Source organism: Staurois parvus, unplaced genomic scaffold, assembly GCF_062004578.1.
Source record: "Staurois parvus isolate SC_StPar_1 unplaced genomic scaffold, SC_StPar_1.0 ptg000029l, whole genome shotgun sequence".
Classification (NCBI taxonomy): Eukaryota; Metazoa; Chordata; class Amphibia; order Anura; family Ranidae; genus Staurois; species Staurois parvus.
In genome coordinates, this window is record NW_028317825.1 from 4,798,900 (window position 1) to 4,815,852 (window position 16,953).

Sequence of the window (16,953 nt, forward strand, 5' to 3'; positions counted from 1 at the left end):
TGGAAACTGTACGTTTGTGTCACTGGAATGCACTAATCACCCAAAAAATATTACCGCCAGCCGGCGTGTAAATGGATTTAACTCTTTGAACGTACAATAGTGGTTGTGAAGCAGAAAGTCAGTTTATTTTGCACAATCTGCAAACTGCAGCACCAACTGTGCACGACAGCCACCAAAAAAAAAAAGGGTGTATGTCACTTTAAATTTTCGATTCTTTGATAGCTGTGGCCCTGAGTAACGATTCTGTGTCCCTGAGTAACGATTCTGTGTCCCTGAGTAACGATTCTGTGGCCCTAACTCTGTCCCTTAATACAGACAGGTCTGTCTCTCTTGAATGACCGGAGGCTAATGGAGAATTCTAAGATGGCCGCGATTTATAGCTCCACCATTACACAGTGTTGGCTGGCTGCTGATTGGCTAATGCGATCACATGTCATGATTCATGACTCATGAATGCATTATGGGTCAGCGCGCCTTGTCTGCGCGCCTTCCCAGAGATCCCCGCCCCATCTTCTCTGTCCATTTTCTCCTGTCGCCACACATGTCGCCGCCATTTTTGGGAAAATTAGATTCGTGCATCCGAAGTTTGCTAATCTTCGGATTCGTCGCGAATCGAATTTTTCCAAATCTTCGGAACAAATTCCACTTCGTCATGTTCGATTCGCTCATCTCTAATTTCCATCATTTACACTTTCAAAATAACAGAAAACAAAAAAATGGCGTCTGCAAAAGTTTGGGCACCCTGCAGAGTTAATATCTTGTACTGCCCCCTTTGGCAAGTATCTCAGCTTGTAAACGCTTTTTGTAGCCAGCCAAGAGTCTTTCAATTCTTGTTTGAGGTATCTTTGCCCATTCTTCCTTACAAAAGTCTTCCAGTTCTTTGAGATTTCTGGGCTGTCTGTCACGCACTGCTTTTTTAAGGTCTATCCATAGATTTTCAATTATGTTGAGGTCAGGAGATTGTGAAGGCCATGGCAAAACCTTCAGTTTACGCCTCTTGATGTAATCCCCCGTGGATTTCGAGGTGTGTTTAGGATCATTATCCATTTGTAGAAGCCATCCTCTCTTTAACTTCAGCTTTTTCACAGATGGCATCAAGTTACCATCCAAAATTTGCTGAAATTTGATTGAATCCATTTTTCCTTCTACTCGTGAGATGTTCCCTGTGCCACTGGCTGCAACACAACCCCAAAGCATGATTGATCCAACCCCATGCTTAACAGTTGGACAGAGGTTCTTTTCATTAAATTCTGTGCCCCTTCTTCTCCAAACGTACCTTTGCTCATTCCGGCCAAAAAGTTCAATTTTAACCTCATGGGTCCACAGAACTTGTTTCCAAAATGCATCAGGCTTGTCTATATGTTCATTTGCAAAGTTCAAACGATGATTTTTGTGGTGAGGACGTAGAAGAGGTTTTCTTCTGATGACTCTTCCATGAAGACCATATTTGTACAAGTATCTCTTTATAGTGGAATAGTGTACCACAACTCCAGTGTCTGCCAGATCTTTCTGGAGGGATCGTGCAGTCAAACATGGGTTTTGAATTGTTTTTCTCACAATCCTGCGAGCTGTTCTGTCTGATATTTTTCTTGGTCTTCCAGATCTTGCTTTAACTTCCACTGTTCCTGATGACTGCCATTTCTTAATTACATTCCAAACAGAGGATATTGACATCTGAAAACGCTTTGCTATCTCCTTATAGCCTTCTCCAGCTTTGAGAGCGTCAACTATTTTCAGTTTCAGTTTTCTAGAAAACTGCTTAGAAGAACCCATGGTGCTGATTGTTGGGGCAAGGTCAGATGAGTCTGGGCATTTAAAACCTTTGAGATTGACATAACCTGGTCTTCCCAGACGATGATTGAGAACAATCCATGACACTGGCAGGTCTCAGCTTTGCAACGGGGGCAGTGCATACTATAAATTCTGCAGGGTGCCCAAACTTTTGCAGACGCCATTTTTTGTTTTCTGTTATTTTGAAAGTGTAAATGATGGAAATAAAATCTAACTTTTGTTGACATATTATAAGAATGTCTAATCTGTAATTTGATGCCTTTTGGAGATTTTTCCATCTTTCCTTGGCTTCTTTATGCACATTAATACAAATTTTTAGCTGGGGTGCCCAAACTTTCGATCCCCACTGTATATATATGTGTGTGATTTTGCATTTCCAGGTAGGAGTTGCGCACGCGCCCCCTACCTGTGCCGCTATTGGCTCCTCGGCATGTCAGTCACTGGATCCTGGCCGCCAATTCTCAGCCGGGACTCCGTGATTGTCGGCAGAGCTAACGGGAGAGGTCTGTATATAAACAAAACAGATCTCTCCCGTCAGAATGAACATGCTGCTTTGTATTTGCAATACAAAGAAGCGTGTCTCCCTAGTAAAACATACACAGCAAAACACACACAGCACACAGTTAACCTTTTGATTGCCCCAGATGTTAACCCCTTCCTGCCCAGTGTCATTAGTACAGTATCAGTGCTTTTTATTGACACTGATCACTGTATTAGAGTCACTAGAGATGTCAGTGACAGTTAGTCCCCCCCCCCCCATTGTCAGAATGCCTGCACAGTCCCACAATAAGTTGCTGATCGCCGCCATTACTAGTAAAAATTCCAGTATATATACCGCCATTTGTAGACACTATAACTGTCATGTAAACCAATTAATTTACACGTATTTGGATTTTTTTTAGCAAAGACATGTAGCAGAATACATTTTGGCCTAAATTTATGACGAAATTTGATTTTTTTACTGGACGTGTTTAATAGCAAAAAGTCAAAAGTATTGTTTTTTTCTCAAAATTGTCAGTCTTTTTTTTTATAGCGCAAAAAAAGAAAAATTGCACAGGCAATCAAATACCACTGAAAGAAAGAAAGCTCAATTCATGGGAAAAAAAGACATAAATTTAATTTGGGTGTAGCGTTGCACGACTGCGCAATTGTCAGTTAAAGTAATGCAAAAAATGGCCTGGTTAGGAAGGGGGATAAATCCTCAGGAGAGCAAGTGGTTAAACTACTATAAGCTTAGTGGTTATTGGTTACTATGCAGCACTATACATCATTGCTTTTTGCGCAATATTTTGATTATAAACTGATATGTTTATGTACACAAAAATCATCCTTGTTGATTTTTTTTAGCAAACATATGTAACAGAATACATTTTGGCCTAAATTTATGAAGAATTAATTTTTTTTTTTTTACTGGACTCAAACACTTGCCTACTGGGCACTGTCACCCCCTTCCTGCCCAGGCCAATTTTCAGCACTGTCACACTTTGAATGACAATTGCACGGTCATGCAACACTGTACTCATAGGACATTTTTCATCAAACTGAGATTTCTATTGGTGGTATTTAATAGCCACTGGGTGTTTTATTTTTTGCTCTATAAACAAAAAAAAGAGAAAATTTGGAAAAAAAAAAGGTTTTCTTTGTCTATTATAAAATTTTGCAAACAGGTAATTTTTCTCCTTCGCTGATGTGCATTGATGAGGCAGCACTGATAGTTGGCACTGATGAGCTGGAACTGATGGGTGGCACTGACTGATGTCACTGCTAGGCAGCACAGATGGGTGGCACTGCTGCGCACAGGTGGATGGCACTGCTAGGCACATGTGGGTGGCACTGCAGGGCACAGGTGGGTGGTACTGCAGGGCACTGATCATCATGGCAGTGATGATCAGTGTCCTGATGATCAGTGCTGTTAACTTCTCTCACAATTGCTGGTCATCAGCAGTGCTTTCCTCACGCTGTTAAGTGCAGCCGATAACTGGCAACTGTATTTACTGGTCACTGTACACAGCTGATCACGTGGTAAAAGGCCGCTGTGATTAGCCGTTGATCAGCTATCTGTAGGACACAGCGATCACCGGCGGCACGTGTTCTGGAATGACATCCATGGACGTCGTCCCACAATTAGACAACTGTGATGTGGCTGCCCTTCAGCTATAGCGAGGAAGGGAAGAAGTTAATAGCAAAAAGTCAAAAACATTTTTTTTTCAAAATTGTTGGTCTTTTTTTGTTTATAGCTCAAAAAAATGAAAAATGCACAGGCGATCAAATACCAACAAAAAAAAGCTCTATTTGTGGGGGGAAAAAAAGGATGTAAATTTAATTTGGGTGAAGTGTCGCATGACCGTGCAATTGTTAAAGTAACGCAGCGCCGTATCACAAAAAATTACCTGGTCAGGAACGAGTGCAAATCCTCTGGAGGGAAAGTGGTTAACCACATGCCACCCAGCCACTGTATAAATACGGCGGCAGGGCAGCATGGCTGGGCAAAAGCACGTTTTAAAATGTGTGTTTTGTAAACAGGTAGGGGACGTGCGCGAGGCGCGCCACCGCCCTACCTGTCCCGCCGATCACAGCTGCGGATGTCAGTCGCTGGGTCACAGCCGGTCGTTACCGGCTATGTCCCGGCGATCGGCGGCAATCGCTGACAGATAGCACAGCTGCAGTAGTTGTGCTTTCTGTCAGTTCCCTGACAGCTCCAGGACATGCCGATCGGGACAGAAGAGTTTCTCTCTCCCGATCAGCGGTGTTCCCTGCAGTACACACCCCCGCCCCCTAGTAAAACACTCCACTCACACAGTTAACCCTTTCCCTGAATAATAAACTTAACCCCTTCCTCCCCAGTGCCATTAGTACAGTGTCAGTGTTTTTTTTTTGCATTGATCACTCTATTGGTGTCACTGGGGATGTCAGTGACCCCAAGTCAGTACCCCCCAATGTCAGAATGTCCGCCGCAGTCCCGCCATAAGTCACTGATCGCCGCCATTATTAGTATTAAAAAAAACCCTAAAAATCCCAGTATCTTTTCCGCCATTTGTAAACGCTATAACTTTCACGTAAACCAATTAATTTACATGTATTGTTTTTTTTTTCAGCAAAGACATGTCGCAGAATGCATTTTGGCCAAAATTTATGACTAAATTTGATTTTTACATTGTTTTTTACTGGACATGTTTTATATCAAAAAGTCCAAAATATTGTTTTTTTCCCTCAAAATTGTCAGCCTTTTTTTTATAGCGCAAAAAATAAAAATCGCACAGGCGATCAAATACCACCGAAAGAAATCTCAATTTGTGGGGAAAAAAGGATGTAAATTTATGTACCGTATTGTATGACCGCACAATTGTCCGTTAAACTAGCGCAGCGCTGTATAGCAAAAAAATGGCGTAAATTGCAGCATCTATACCATAGTTTGTAGACGCTATAACCTTCACATAAAGCAATCAATATACACTTATTGGTATTTTTTTTACCAAAAACATGGAGCAGAATACATTTTGGCCTAAATTTATAACCAATTTTGAGTTTACTATATATTTTTTATAGCTGAAAGTAAAAAATATTGTTTTTCTTCAAAAATTTTTGGCCTTTTTTTGTTTATACCGTGAAAAATGAAAAGCGCACAGGTGATCAAATACCACTGAAAGAAAGCTCTATTTGTCTGAAAAAAAGGACGTAAATTTCGTTTGGGTGCAGCATTGCATGACCGCGCAATTATCAGTTGAATTAGTGCAGCGCTGAGTACCAAAAAGAGGCCTGGTCATTAAGGGGGGTAAATCCTCAGGAGGGCAAGTGGTTAAAGTAAAAACAATGCCTAGGCTAGTACTTGGATCCTTGGTTTGGAGGGGTAAATAACTAGGGACATAGGACAACCATGCAGATGCTGGAATACTAAAGGCAGAATGTGAAATCTCTATGTATTGGCCCATGGCACACTTCTGCTCTACTTATGAAAGGGAAAGAGATAAGCCAATGAGATGAGTGCAGCAGCCCGGCTGACCCCGCCCCACCGCCTGCCAGCCTCAGAAGCCTGGCTGGCCCCTCCCCCTGCCAGTCTCAGCAGGCTGTCATTGTTCCTGACACCGGGGCCCTTCTTCACTAATAGGCCGCTTTGGCGTGCGGGAAAGGCTTGGTAACGTCATCACGGCGGGTTTGGTTCCCCGAAAGAAAAAAGAAAAATCAACAGACAAAAGCGGCAGAACGTCCTTATCGCATTCGTATTTGTTTATCGCAATAAAGTTCCTCGTATTAAAAAACCCGTCAATATTAGTGACATCTGCGACCCCGTTGCCGCGCTACAACCAACCTTGCTAAAGAAAGGTAAAAAGGAAAGGGGCGTGTGCACGGAAAACAACAGCCAATCGGAAACGCGAACGGTAAAACCCGGCTTCGTTAAACTCCAATGGAATCGTTGGTTGTGACGGCTGAAGGCGTGACCGGGTGCTCGGCGTATTCATGGTTGTGTGCGAGACGGTGAGGAGGAGGAGGGAGCCGGCGGCGGAAGGGAATCTCCCGCCATTTTTCAATCCCTTCTTTTCTTGTGTGTGTACGGAACCAGGGCGGGAAACCGGAGGGGGCTGGCCGTGATAGACGCGCAGTTTCTGTACAGCTACGTCATCAGCAGACGCGGAGCAGGGCCGTTGTTTTCTCCGGAGCCACGCACCGACCCTTCGCGTTGCTTTCGGGATGGCGCCGCTGTTGGGCCGCAGGCCTTTCCCGCTGGTCAAGCCGTTGAGCGAGCCGCCTTCCGAGGGAGAGGAGGTGCTCATTATAGAACACACCAAGGAGGCGTTCAAGAGCCAAGAGTATCCTTCCTGACCGCTGCGGGGAGCCTGACCTCAGCATCAGCGGGGGTGGGGGAGGGAGGTGAGCGCTGTGCTGGGGATGGGGGGATCTGTATACCGGAGAGCTCGGGACTCAGCTGGAGCCGATCAGGGGGAGCCGGCTATTTGTAGGCAGTTCCGGGGAGCCGGCTATTTGTAGGCAGTTCCGGGGAGCCGGCCTTGTCCTGCCATTGTTTAGGCGCTTCCGTATGAGTGGTGTGACGTCTGTGACATATCGGACCAGTCCGATCATCAATACGCTGTTCAGAGGGTTGTCATTGTAAGTACCTGGCGTTGGCTTGGGATCAGCCTCGAGTTTCATGGAGTTCTAGAAGCCTGCTGATTGGAGGAGAGAGCAGAGTGACAGGGATGGGCTTATCAGTCAGCTGCTTCTCTCATCACTGCCAGCCTTCAAGATGTATTAAGCCCAGAAGGCACACATTGCATCTTAGATGTGCTGGTTGATTTAGTGTTTGTTTTTAGTTATTTTTCTTGTTTCATCTGGTAGTTCTGCTAGTAACAGAACCAGCTGTCATGCAGATATAGCATTTAACCCGGGTTTACATTGATGTGGTTTTGGAATGCATTTTAGACCACGGGGAATCGCATGACATGGACAATAAAATGAGTTCCTATGGAGGTCGTTCACCTGTATGCTGTGCGTTTTGAAAAAAGTTGTGTCTTTGTAGCAGTGTGTAGAGTTCTATGTAAATCGCACATGAAATGCTTGTCTGATCACATCACATATGATTCCAGTGTGACGTTTGCCAAGTCTCCTGTGTTACTGACCTGCCTTTCAGAGAGAGACCAACTCCCCCCCCCCCCCCCCCCTTACAAATCATAACTATATGAAAATCACAGGAAAATGCCTTGCCATCTAAGCTGACACACACAACCGGGGTTCTCAACAACAAGGGTGTAACTTTATTTTATGTAAAACCCTTATCCCAAAAGGAAAAATCTTCTGTTAACTGGAGTTTGGCTTCAGTCTGTTGGTGTATCTAAATCTGCTAGTACATCTAACACTTCTGTCCTCTCCCTGACTGACAATTCTGCTGTCCAGAGGTGCTCTCTGGGCTCCAGAGTGTTAGCACTCTAAGTAGGGAATAGCCAAAATTGGATCCATCTATAGGCAGGTTGGTTGTACTGAAGTCAGTCTATGGATTGACAAGTTGTATTTTTGCATGCGATCTCCGCGATAGCCGCTAGCAGTGAACATTGTGTTTTGCTGGCAGGGAGACCAAATGACCACGGGCAAACAAGCCTAAAAAAGGAAGGGGTGACAAAAAAAACTAATGCAATCACATCTGATAGGTGAGCTGTAATTTATTACTTTTTAATGCAGCCCTGTAATCATCATCAATACACTATTCAACATATTTTTATTGTGAGTTTGGCTTGGGATCAGCCTCTGGGAGTCTATAGCAGAGCTCACACAGTTTTAGGGACCTCTAGAAAAATGCTGATAGGAGGAGAGAGCATGGTGACAGGTGAACTCATCATTGTTGCTGCTTTTCCTTTCTCTGTCCAGCCTTCAAGCCGATCTAACCTTCTTCTATACTTTTTCAACCAAGGAAGCTGCCATCTTTCAACCAAGGAAGCTGCCATCTTGGCCTCTTTGATCTGCAGCTGCCATGGTGCTGCACATTTGAAGAGTTGTGACACCAGCAAGTTGATGGTCTGACCATTTGGGTTGACAGCACAAGCAAATGTGACAGTTGCATGCCGGGAATGTAACTTTTTTGAGACTGTTAAATCGGTGGGATTAGTTCCGCTTTAACTTGGCCAAAGATGTTTCCTTTTTATAAGATTCCTACATCCAAACAGTCGATGCGATTGAAGGAATCCTCCCCTCTGTGTTGTATTCTGACTCCTGCTCTGCCAGAATACATTGATCACGCTGCAGCCAATTGGCTACATGTGCTGATCAAACGCAAATTTTCCAGCATTCTGATTGAGAGGAGTCGATCACTAAATGGACTCCTCTCAAAGAGGAATGACCCTGGATGGATAAATTCAGCCAGTCCTTGCTGAACTCTTAATCCATCTATGGCCAGCTATAGACTGAGGAGGAGACCTGGGTCTTTTACATATAGTGGAGCTATACTCTCATCCCCGGCAGAGCTGCATTGTCTCAGAGCTCCCTCACTGGCTGCTGACATATTCAGACAGTCCCCCTGGGTACACATCTCAGCCCATTTTTATTGGTTAGTCTGAGATGATGGGAGTTCATTCATTTTGGCATGTGTCACCTCTGCATTTAATAAAGGAAAAAAAACAATTGTTTTGCATTTTTTTTTTAATTTCTTTTTTTAATTTAAAGTTTCACACTTGAGTGCCCCCCCCCCCCCCTTCTTTTTTTTTTTTTTTTTAACGTTTATTGCAGTGACTCCCGTTTTTCCACACTGGAAGAGTGCCAGTCACTACTAAAATGCAATGAAAAGTAGTTTTTTCTTTGTTCACACTGCAACAGAGCAGCTGTGCAGTGAGCTTGGATAAAATGCAGACATACTGGATTTTTTCACTACACAGGAAAGTACCACATGTCACTGTACAGCAGTGCAATGCACCACGTTCACCACATGAAGTGTCAATTTTGTACACTTCAAATAACGTTTTTAGAAAAGGGAGTTTTGTAAGATGGTAAAACGTGCATCTCACTGCTTGCTACTCACTGCAGCCTGGACAGAGCTCTGCCCACACACTAAACTGCTGTGTGAACTGGCCCTAACCACAACAGAGAGAGATCAGGTCCCCTCCCTTGTCAGGGCTGAGATGTGTAAATATTTGGAATGAATGGAGAGATAAACAAACATTTTGGTGCATAAAACATTGTTTTATTTATAAGATATACACACACTCCGTGTATTTAGCGGAGTGCTTGGAGTTCTGCTTTAAGACCTGGTTCACAAAGGATTGGACTTTAAACTGCACGACTTTACTTGACATTGCACAGCAGTGCGACTTGATAGACATCTGTGCAAGTCGCACCCTGAATTAGGGAAATGCAGTGCAGGAACTAGTTTTCCAATCAGTGAGACTCCGACTTCGAACAGTTCCATTGCCGATCAGTGGATGCATTGTGAACGGTCAAATCACACAAACCAGAGCTAAGCCTGTTTTTAAAAGCAATGTATGTGACCTAAAAATCCCATCCCTGTTTTAAGCTAAGTTTGCTAGAAATGTTTAAGGGTGTATGGAAATGTGCAGAGGATTTATTCAGATTTTCCTACTACTCTATGGACACAGCCAGTGGGGCTGTGCAGCAAGCTGCTTACTCGAAGTAGGGGAGTACGTATAACTTTTTTTTTTTTTTTTTTTTTTTTTCTTTATCCACTTGGCCTCCAGAGGATCCCCCCTTCCTTCCTCATCAGGCCATTTTTCTTTTTGAGCTACGGCGCTATTAGTTTAACTGAAAATTGCGCAGTCATGCTACACTGCACCCAAATGAAATATTTATTTATTCCCCCCCCCCCCCCATGAATAGTTTTTTCTTCAGTGGTATTCGCCTGTGCATTTTTTCTTTTTTTGTGCTATAGAGACCGACCATTTTGAGAACAAAACAATATTTTTGACTTTTTGCTATTAAACATGTCCAGTAAGAAAAATTTAAATCAAATTTTGTCAAATTTAGGCCAAAATGTATTCTGCTACATGTCTTTGCTTAAAAAAAAAAAAAAAAAAAAATACCAATACGTGTGAGTTAATTGGTTAATGTGAAAGTGATGGCGTCTACAAATGGCAGTATATACAGTCATGGCCGAAATTGTTGGCACCCTTGATATTTTTCCTGAAAATCAAGTATTTCACACAAAAAAGGTATTGCATTAACACATGTTTTGCTATACACATGTTTATTCCCTTTGTATGTATTGGAACAAATATAAAACAGAGGCAGAAAAGCAAATATGACATAATGTCACACAAAACCCCAAAAATGGGCTGGACAAAAGTATTGGCACCCTTAACTTAATATTTGGTTGCACACCCTTTGGAAAACATAACTGAAATCAGTCGCTTCCTATAACCATCAATAAGCTTCTGACACCTCTCACCCGGAATTTTGGACCACTCTTCCTTTGCAAACAGCTCCAGGTCTCTCTTATTGGAAGGACACCTTTTCCCAACAGCAATTTTAAGATCTCTCCACAGGTGTTCAATGGGATTTAGATCTGGGCTCATTGCTGGCCACTTCAGAACTCTCCAGCGCTTCTTTGCCATCCATTTCTGAGTGCTTTTTGACGTATGTTTGGGGTCATTGTCCTGCTGGAAGACCCAGGATCTTGGACGCAAACCCAGCTTTCTGACACTGGGCCCTACAGTGCGACCCAAAATCCTTTGGTAATCCTCAGATTTCATGATGCCTTGCACACAGTCAAGGCACCCAGTGCCAGAGGCAGCAAAACAACCCCAAAACATCATTGAACCTCCACCATATTTTACCGTAGGTACTGTGTTTTGTTCTTTGTAGGCCTCATTCCGTTTTCGGTAAACAGTAGAATGATGTGCTTTACCGAAAAGCTCTATCTTGGTCTCATCTGTCCACAAGACGTTTTCCCAGAAGGCTTTTGGCTTACTCAAGTACATTTTGGCAAACTGTAGTCTTGCTTTTTTATGTCTCTGTGTCAGCAGTGGGGTCCTCCTGGGTCTCCTGCCATAGCGTTTCATTTCATTTAAATGTCGACGGATAGTTCGCGCTGACACTGATGCTCCCTGAGCCTGCAGGACAGCTTGAATGTCTTTGGAACATGTTTGGGGCTGCTTATCCACCATCCGGACTATTCTGCGTTGCAATCTTTCATCAATTTTCCTCATCCGTCCACGACCAGGGAGATTAGCTACAGTGCCATGGGTTGCAAACTTCTTGATAATGTTGCGCACTGTGGACAAAGGCAAATCTAGTTCTCTGGAGATGGACTTGTAACCTTGAGATTGTTGATATTTTGCCACAATTTTGGTTCTCAGGTCCTCAGACAGTTCTCGTCTCCTCTTTCTGTTGTCCATGCTTAGTGTGGCACAGACAGACACACAATGCAAAGGTTAAGTGAACGTCTCCTTTTTATCTGCTTTCAGGTGTGATTTCTATATTGCCCACACCTGTTACTTGCCCCAGGTGAGTTTACAGGAGCATCACATGCTTGTAACATTCTTATTTATCCGCAGTTGTGAAAGGGTGCCAATACTTTTGTCCAGCCCATTTTTGGAGGTTTGTGTGACATTATGTCGAATTTGCTTTCTTTCCTCCCTTTTTTTGTTTTGTCCCAATACACACAAAGGGAATAAACGTGTATAGCAAAACATGTGTTAATGCAATACGTTTCGTGAGAAATACATGATTTCCTGGAGAAATATCAAGGGTGCCAACAATTTTGGCCATGACTGTATACTGGAATTTTTTTTAAATTACTTCTGCTAGTAATGGCGACAATAAGCAACTTATAGCAGGACTGTGGCGAGCATTCTGACACTGGGTGGAACTGACTTGGTGTCACTGGGGATGCCGGTGACACCAATACAGTGATCAGTACTAATAAAAAGCACTGACACTGTACTAATGGCACTGGGCAGGAAGGGGTTAACATGAGGGGCAAGAAAAGGGTTAACTGTGTGCGTTTTACAAAGTGTGCTGTTAGTGCTTCGCTGTAAGCACACTGTTTTGTATGGTTCGGCTATGCACAGCCATGCAAAGCAGTGACGGGAGAGAACTGTATTGTTTAAAACCCCCCCCTTCGGAGATGCTCAGCAATCACCAGCTGGGACCTGGTGATTGACAGCCGAGGCTGCAAATGGCGGCGTGGGTAGGACACACGTGCCCTCTACCCAGAACTTCAAAATCGTGTATATGTATATATGTGTATATGTGTGTGTGTGTGTGTGTGTGTGTGTGTGTGTGTGTATGTATATAGATAGATAGAGAGATATATATATATATATATATATATATATATATATATATATATATATATATATATATACAGTTGTGTCCAAAATTATTCAACCCCCACTGAAATTGAGTGTTTTGGCCAGTTTGACATTGCTTTTGATCATTCAGTCATCTTGCTTACATTTACATTAAAGAGGCACTTGTAGGTCAGACAAATATAACATAACAGTTATAATGAAATAACCACAAATGTCTTTTCTGTGCTCACAGCATTATCAGTTTTATTCAACCCCCAAGTGACATTCAATCTTAGTACTTAGTACAGCATCCTTTTACAGTTATAACAGCTTTTAAACGTGAAGCATAGCTTGACACAAGTGTCTTGCAGCGATCTACGGGTATCTTCGCCCATTCTTCATGGGCAAAGGCCTCCAGTTCAGTCACATTCTTAGGCTTGCGCACTGCAACTGCTTTCTTTAAGTCCCACCAGAGGTTCTCAATCGGATTTAAGTCTGGTGACTGCGATGGCCACTCCAAAATGTTCCAGCCTTTCCTCTGCAACCATGCTCTAGTGGACTTGGAGGTATGCTTGGGATCATTGTCCTGTTGAAAGGTCCAACGTCTCCCAAGCCTCAGGTGTGTGACGGACTGCATCACGTTTCCATCCAATATCTCCTGGTACTGAAGAGAATTCATGGTACCTTGCACACGCTGAAGCTTCCCTGTACCTGCAGAAGCAAAACAGCCCCAAAGCATGATTGACCCTCCACCATGCTTCACAGTAGGCAAGGTGTTCTTTTCATCATAGGCCTTGTTCTTCCTCCTCCAAACATAGCGTTGATCCATGGGCCCAAACAGTTCTAATTTTGTTTCATCAGTCCACAGAACACTATCCCACAACTTTTGTGGTTTGTCCACATGGCTTTTGGCATACTGCAGTCGACTCTTCTTATTCTTTGGAGACAGCAAGGGGGTACGCCTGGGAGTTCTGGCACGGAGGCCTTCATTACGCAGTGTGCGTCTTATTGTCTGGGCTGAAACTTCTGTACCCACATCTGACAAATCTTTTCTCAGTTCCTCAGCAGTCACACGGGGACTTCTCTCCACTCTACGCTTCAGGTAGCGCACAGCAGTCGAAGTCAGCATCTTCTTTCTGCCACGACCAGGTAGCGTTTCAACAGTGCCCTTTGCCTTGAATTTGCGAATGATGCTTCCTAAGGTGTCTCTTGGTATGTTTAACATCTTTGCAATCTTCTTATAGCCATTGCCCTTCCTGTGAAGAGAAATCACCTCTTCTCTTGTCTTCCTGGACCATTCTCTTGCCTTCACCATGTTTGTAACCACACCAGTAAATGTCTAGAAGGAGCTGAGTATCACAGTCATTTTAAAGCTGCCTAATTGGTGCTTATTATGCTTGATTGCTGCTCGGTGACATCCACAGGTGTTTTCAATACCTGATGGAAAGCACCTGTATGAACCTCTGTTCTTCAGAGTGGTAGTCTTTAAGGGGTTGAATAATTGTGGCAATGAAGAAACCACATAAGAACCATTTACTACTGTATTACATAAACAATTGATGTCATTTTAGTTGCATTTGGGTAGTTACAACGTCCTTGTAGGATTTGATTCTGAATACAATTCCAAATGTACACTATAGTCCCTAAACCCCTTTACAGCATTGGGGGTTGAATAATTTTGGACACAACTGTATATATATATCGCTCCAGTGCCGCCTTGTAGCAGTACTTCTGCTTTAGGGCAGACAGGAAACGGTTAAAAAGAGCTTAAAAATGGCAAAGGCTGTTTGCAAGGTAAGAATTCTTTCCACTAACTTCAAACGTAAAGAGAACATTCTTCCCACTGACCATCCCACTAATGTCTAGATATCATAATTATTAGCTGTGGTTCACTGAGCCCAGAAAGTTCTCCTGTGCCAAAAGGTTGAGCGAGTCTGCTTTAAGCTGGCCATAGAGGGTTTGAATTTCTGCCTGTTCAGTAGGGACTGGCTAAGATTACCACTGTCATATGAGCTGGCCAATTGTACCCAAGTCGATTGATTTGGGTACAACCAGCATTTCTGATTTTTACATGCAATTATCACCAACCGCTATAGCCACTAGCAATCCCTGTTCTTCCAGCAGGGACTGCTCCCTGTGCCCCCGGATGAGAGATCTCAATAGCTCCACAGGAGTGGATCCCCCCCCCCATCAACACCGACTGGTTGCCGGAAAGAATCGCATTATTTTTGGCCTACATTGGTTTGTCATGTTTATAAACAGTGACCTGTGATGAGAGGTATTGGCTATTACTTCTAATCAGGATTTAGATTGTCTTCAGATAAATGAGCATTTTTATTGGTTGCTGTGGGTTGTTGCAAATGTTATCAGTTATTCAATAATGCCATGGCATCTCCCTCTACACATTTGGCCCAAACATTCTGAAATGTTATACAAATTGATTTGTAGCTGTATTAGTCCACTTTCTCTTTTTTAATTCTTTATTTTGAAGAAATCGTATAACAACTTTTACAATAAAATCACATTTGAATGGAATGTAGATAAACTTGGCACAGCAATAGGCACACAGTTATGTTTCCATACATACAACATATGAAGCCCTGAAGTATGCAGTACAATTAGTACACGTGAAGCTGATCCATTTTAGCCACATCCCTGGAACATACCATCTCTTTCGTATTAGTCCACTTTCAACAAATTTTGAGTACTGTTTTAAATGTAATAGTGAGTTGTTCAGGACAAGCCTTTGGGAGGACTACCCACTCTATTCTTATCAGTATGCAAGTAGAACATAGACCAGAAAGGGGTGTTGATCTAACAAAACCCTGTCCTGAGAAATGAACTGTTCAAAGTCATTTTTAGGCATGCAAAAACATTTTTAAATATACTAAAATGATACTCCGATTATTCAAGATGTAGAACTTGTGTTCTCTTGCAGTTAACAGGCAAAGGATCTGTGTGTGACCGCTTTTCCCATCGGTGATGCTGATCCTGCTTCTGTTTTTTACTTTTATGGGAAAGGCCATTGCCTGGAATGCCATTCTATTGTTCTTACATGTGGGGTTATTAGTGGTGTGCGTCTGCTGATGGGAGCATGTGTAGTACTGTATGGAGGTTTCACTGCTTTCCACACATCATATGTAGCTGGAGTGTAAGAAAAGTTTAAAAAAAAGTTATGCAGAAAAATGTACCAAATGATACCTAGTGTTTGTATACAGGGTTTACCATCCTCTACCTGTCCAAATTTGTAGTTGAAAGAGAAAAACAGTTGTGGTTTTGCGGTCAATGTTGTGCTGCGTGTGCTTGCTTTTTTCTTAATTTGTTAAACTGCAGCAAATCCTTTAAACTTGATCAAACATTTTTTACTTATTCAACATGACTATAATACTGAAATCTGTTTAAGGTTTACATATTCTATAGTGGGCATGAACATATATAGTCTAAGGCATTAAACTGTACAATAGAGTGTATTTTACTATTTGTGACAAGCTACGTAGTGGTATTGCAGATGGAATATCCTAAATCTGGGCCATTCAGTTAGATTAAAATATTGTTTTACTTGCCTTTTTAAATGGTCCACACACATTTGGCTAAAGAGTGTTGAGATGCATGCAGAGTTCAGAAAGCAGTCAGCCTAGTCCATGAACCAGTGGACACTTCCTAGTCAATGTAGAGAACATTCTACCTCTCATAATAGAGAGGCTAAAAAAAAAAACAGCTCTTGGCTGCTAAAATTTTTCCCAGACATAAGTTTCATGTGTTCTATGATTATATCTAGTTAAAGTAAACACTACATCGATTTGTATGACACAGTGATGAGTGTTGCATATTTTATTACTGCAAGATCTTGGGCGACCTTAACCACTTCAATACCAGGCACTTTTACCCCCTTCCTGCCCAGGCCCATTTTTCAGCTTTCCAAGCTGTCACACTGACAATTATGTGGTCATGCAACGCTGTACCCAAGCTACATTTTTATCATTTTGTTCACACACCGTTTTCTTTTTGTGGTATTTAACCGGTAGCCTACAGGGCACTTATACCCCCTTCCTGCCCAGGCCAATTTCCAGCTTTCAGTGCTGTCGCAATTTGAATGACAATTGCGCGGTCATGCAACACTGTACCCATATGACATTTTTATCATTTTGTGATAGAGCTTTATTTAGGTGGTATTTAATCACCTCTGGGTTTTTTATTTTTTTTTTAAACCAAAAACCACTGAATTTTGAAAAAAAAAATTTTTTTCTTAGTTTTTGTTATAAAATTTTTGTAAATAAGTGATTTTTCTCCTTCACTGATATGCTCTAATGAGGCTTCAATGATGGGCACTGATGAGGAGGCACTGGTAGGTGGCACTGATGGGCATTGGCAGGCTACACTACTAGGTGGCACTGATACGCAGCTCAGATGGGCACTGATATGTGGCATTGATGTGCAC

The 16,953-nt window shown here is 42.6% G+C and overlaps 1 protein-coding gene across 1 annotated transcript in view; it reads left to right on the forward strand.

The window, feature by feature from the left end:
- Positions 1-5,890: 5,890 nt before the first annotated feature.
- The window catches only part of BAZ1B (bromodomain adjacent to zinc finger domain 1B), a 93,866-nt gene continuing 82,803 nt past the window's right edge, over positions 5,891-16,953 (forward strand). Inside the window, exon 1 of the mRNA XM_089657409.1 lies at positions 5,891-6,596. Coding sequence (XP_089513535.1) covers positions 6,478-6,596 — 119 coding nt within the window. The 5' untranslated portion in view covers positions 5,891-6,477. The remainder of the gene's footprint in view (positions 6,597-16,953) is intronic.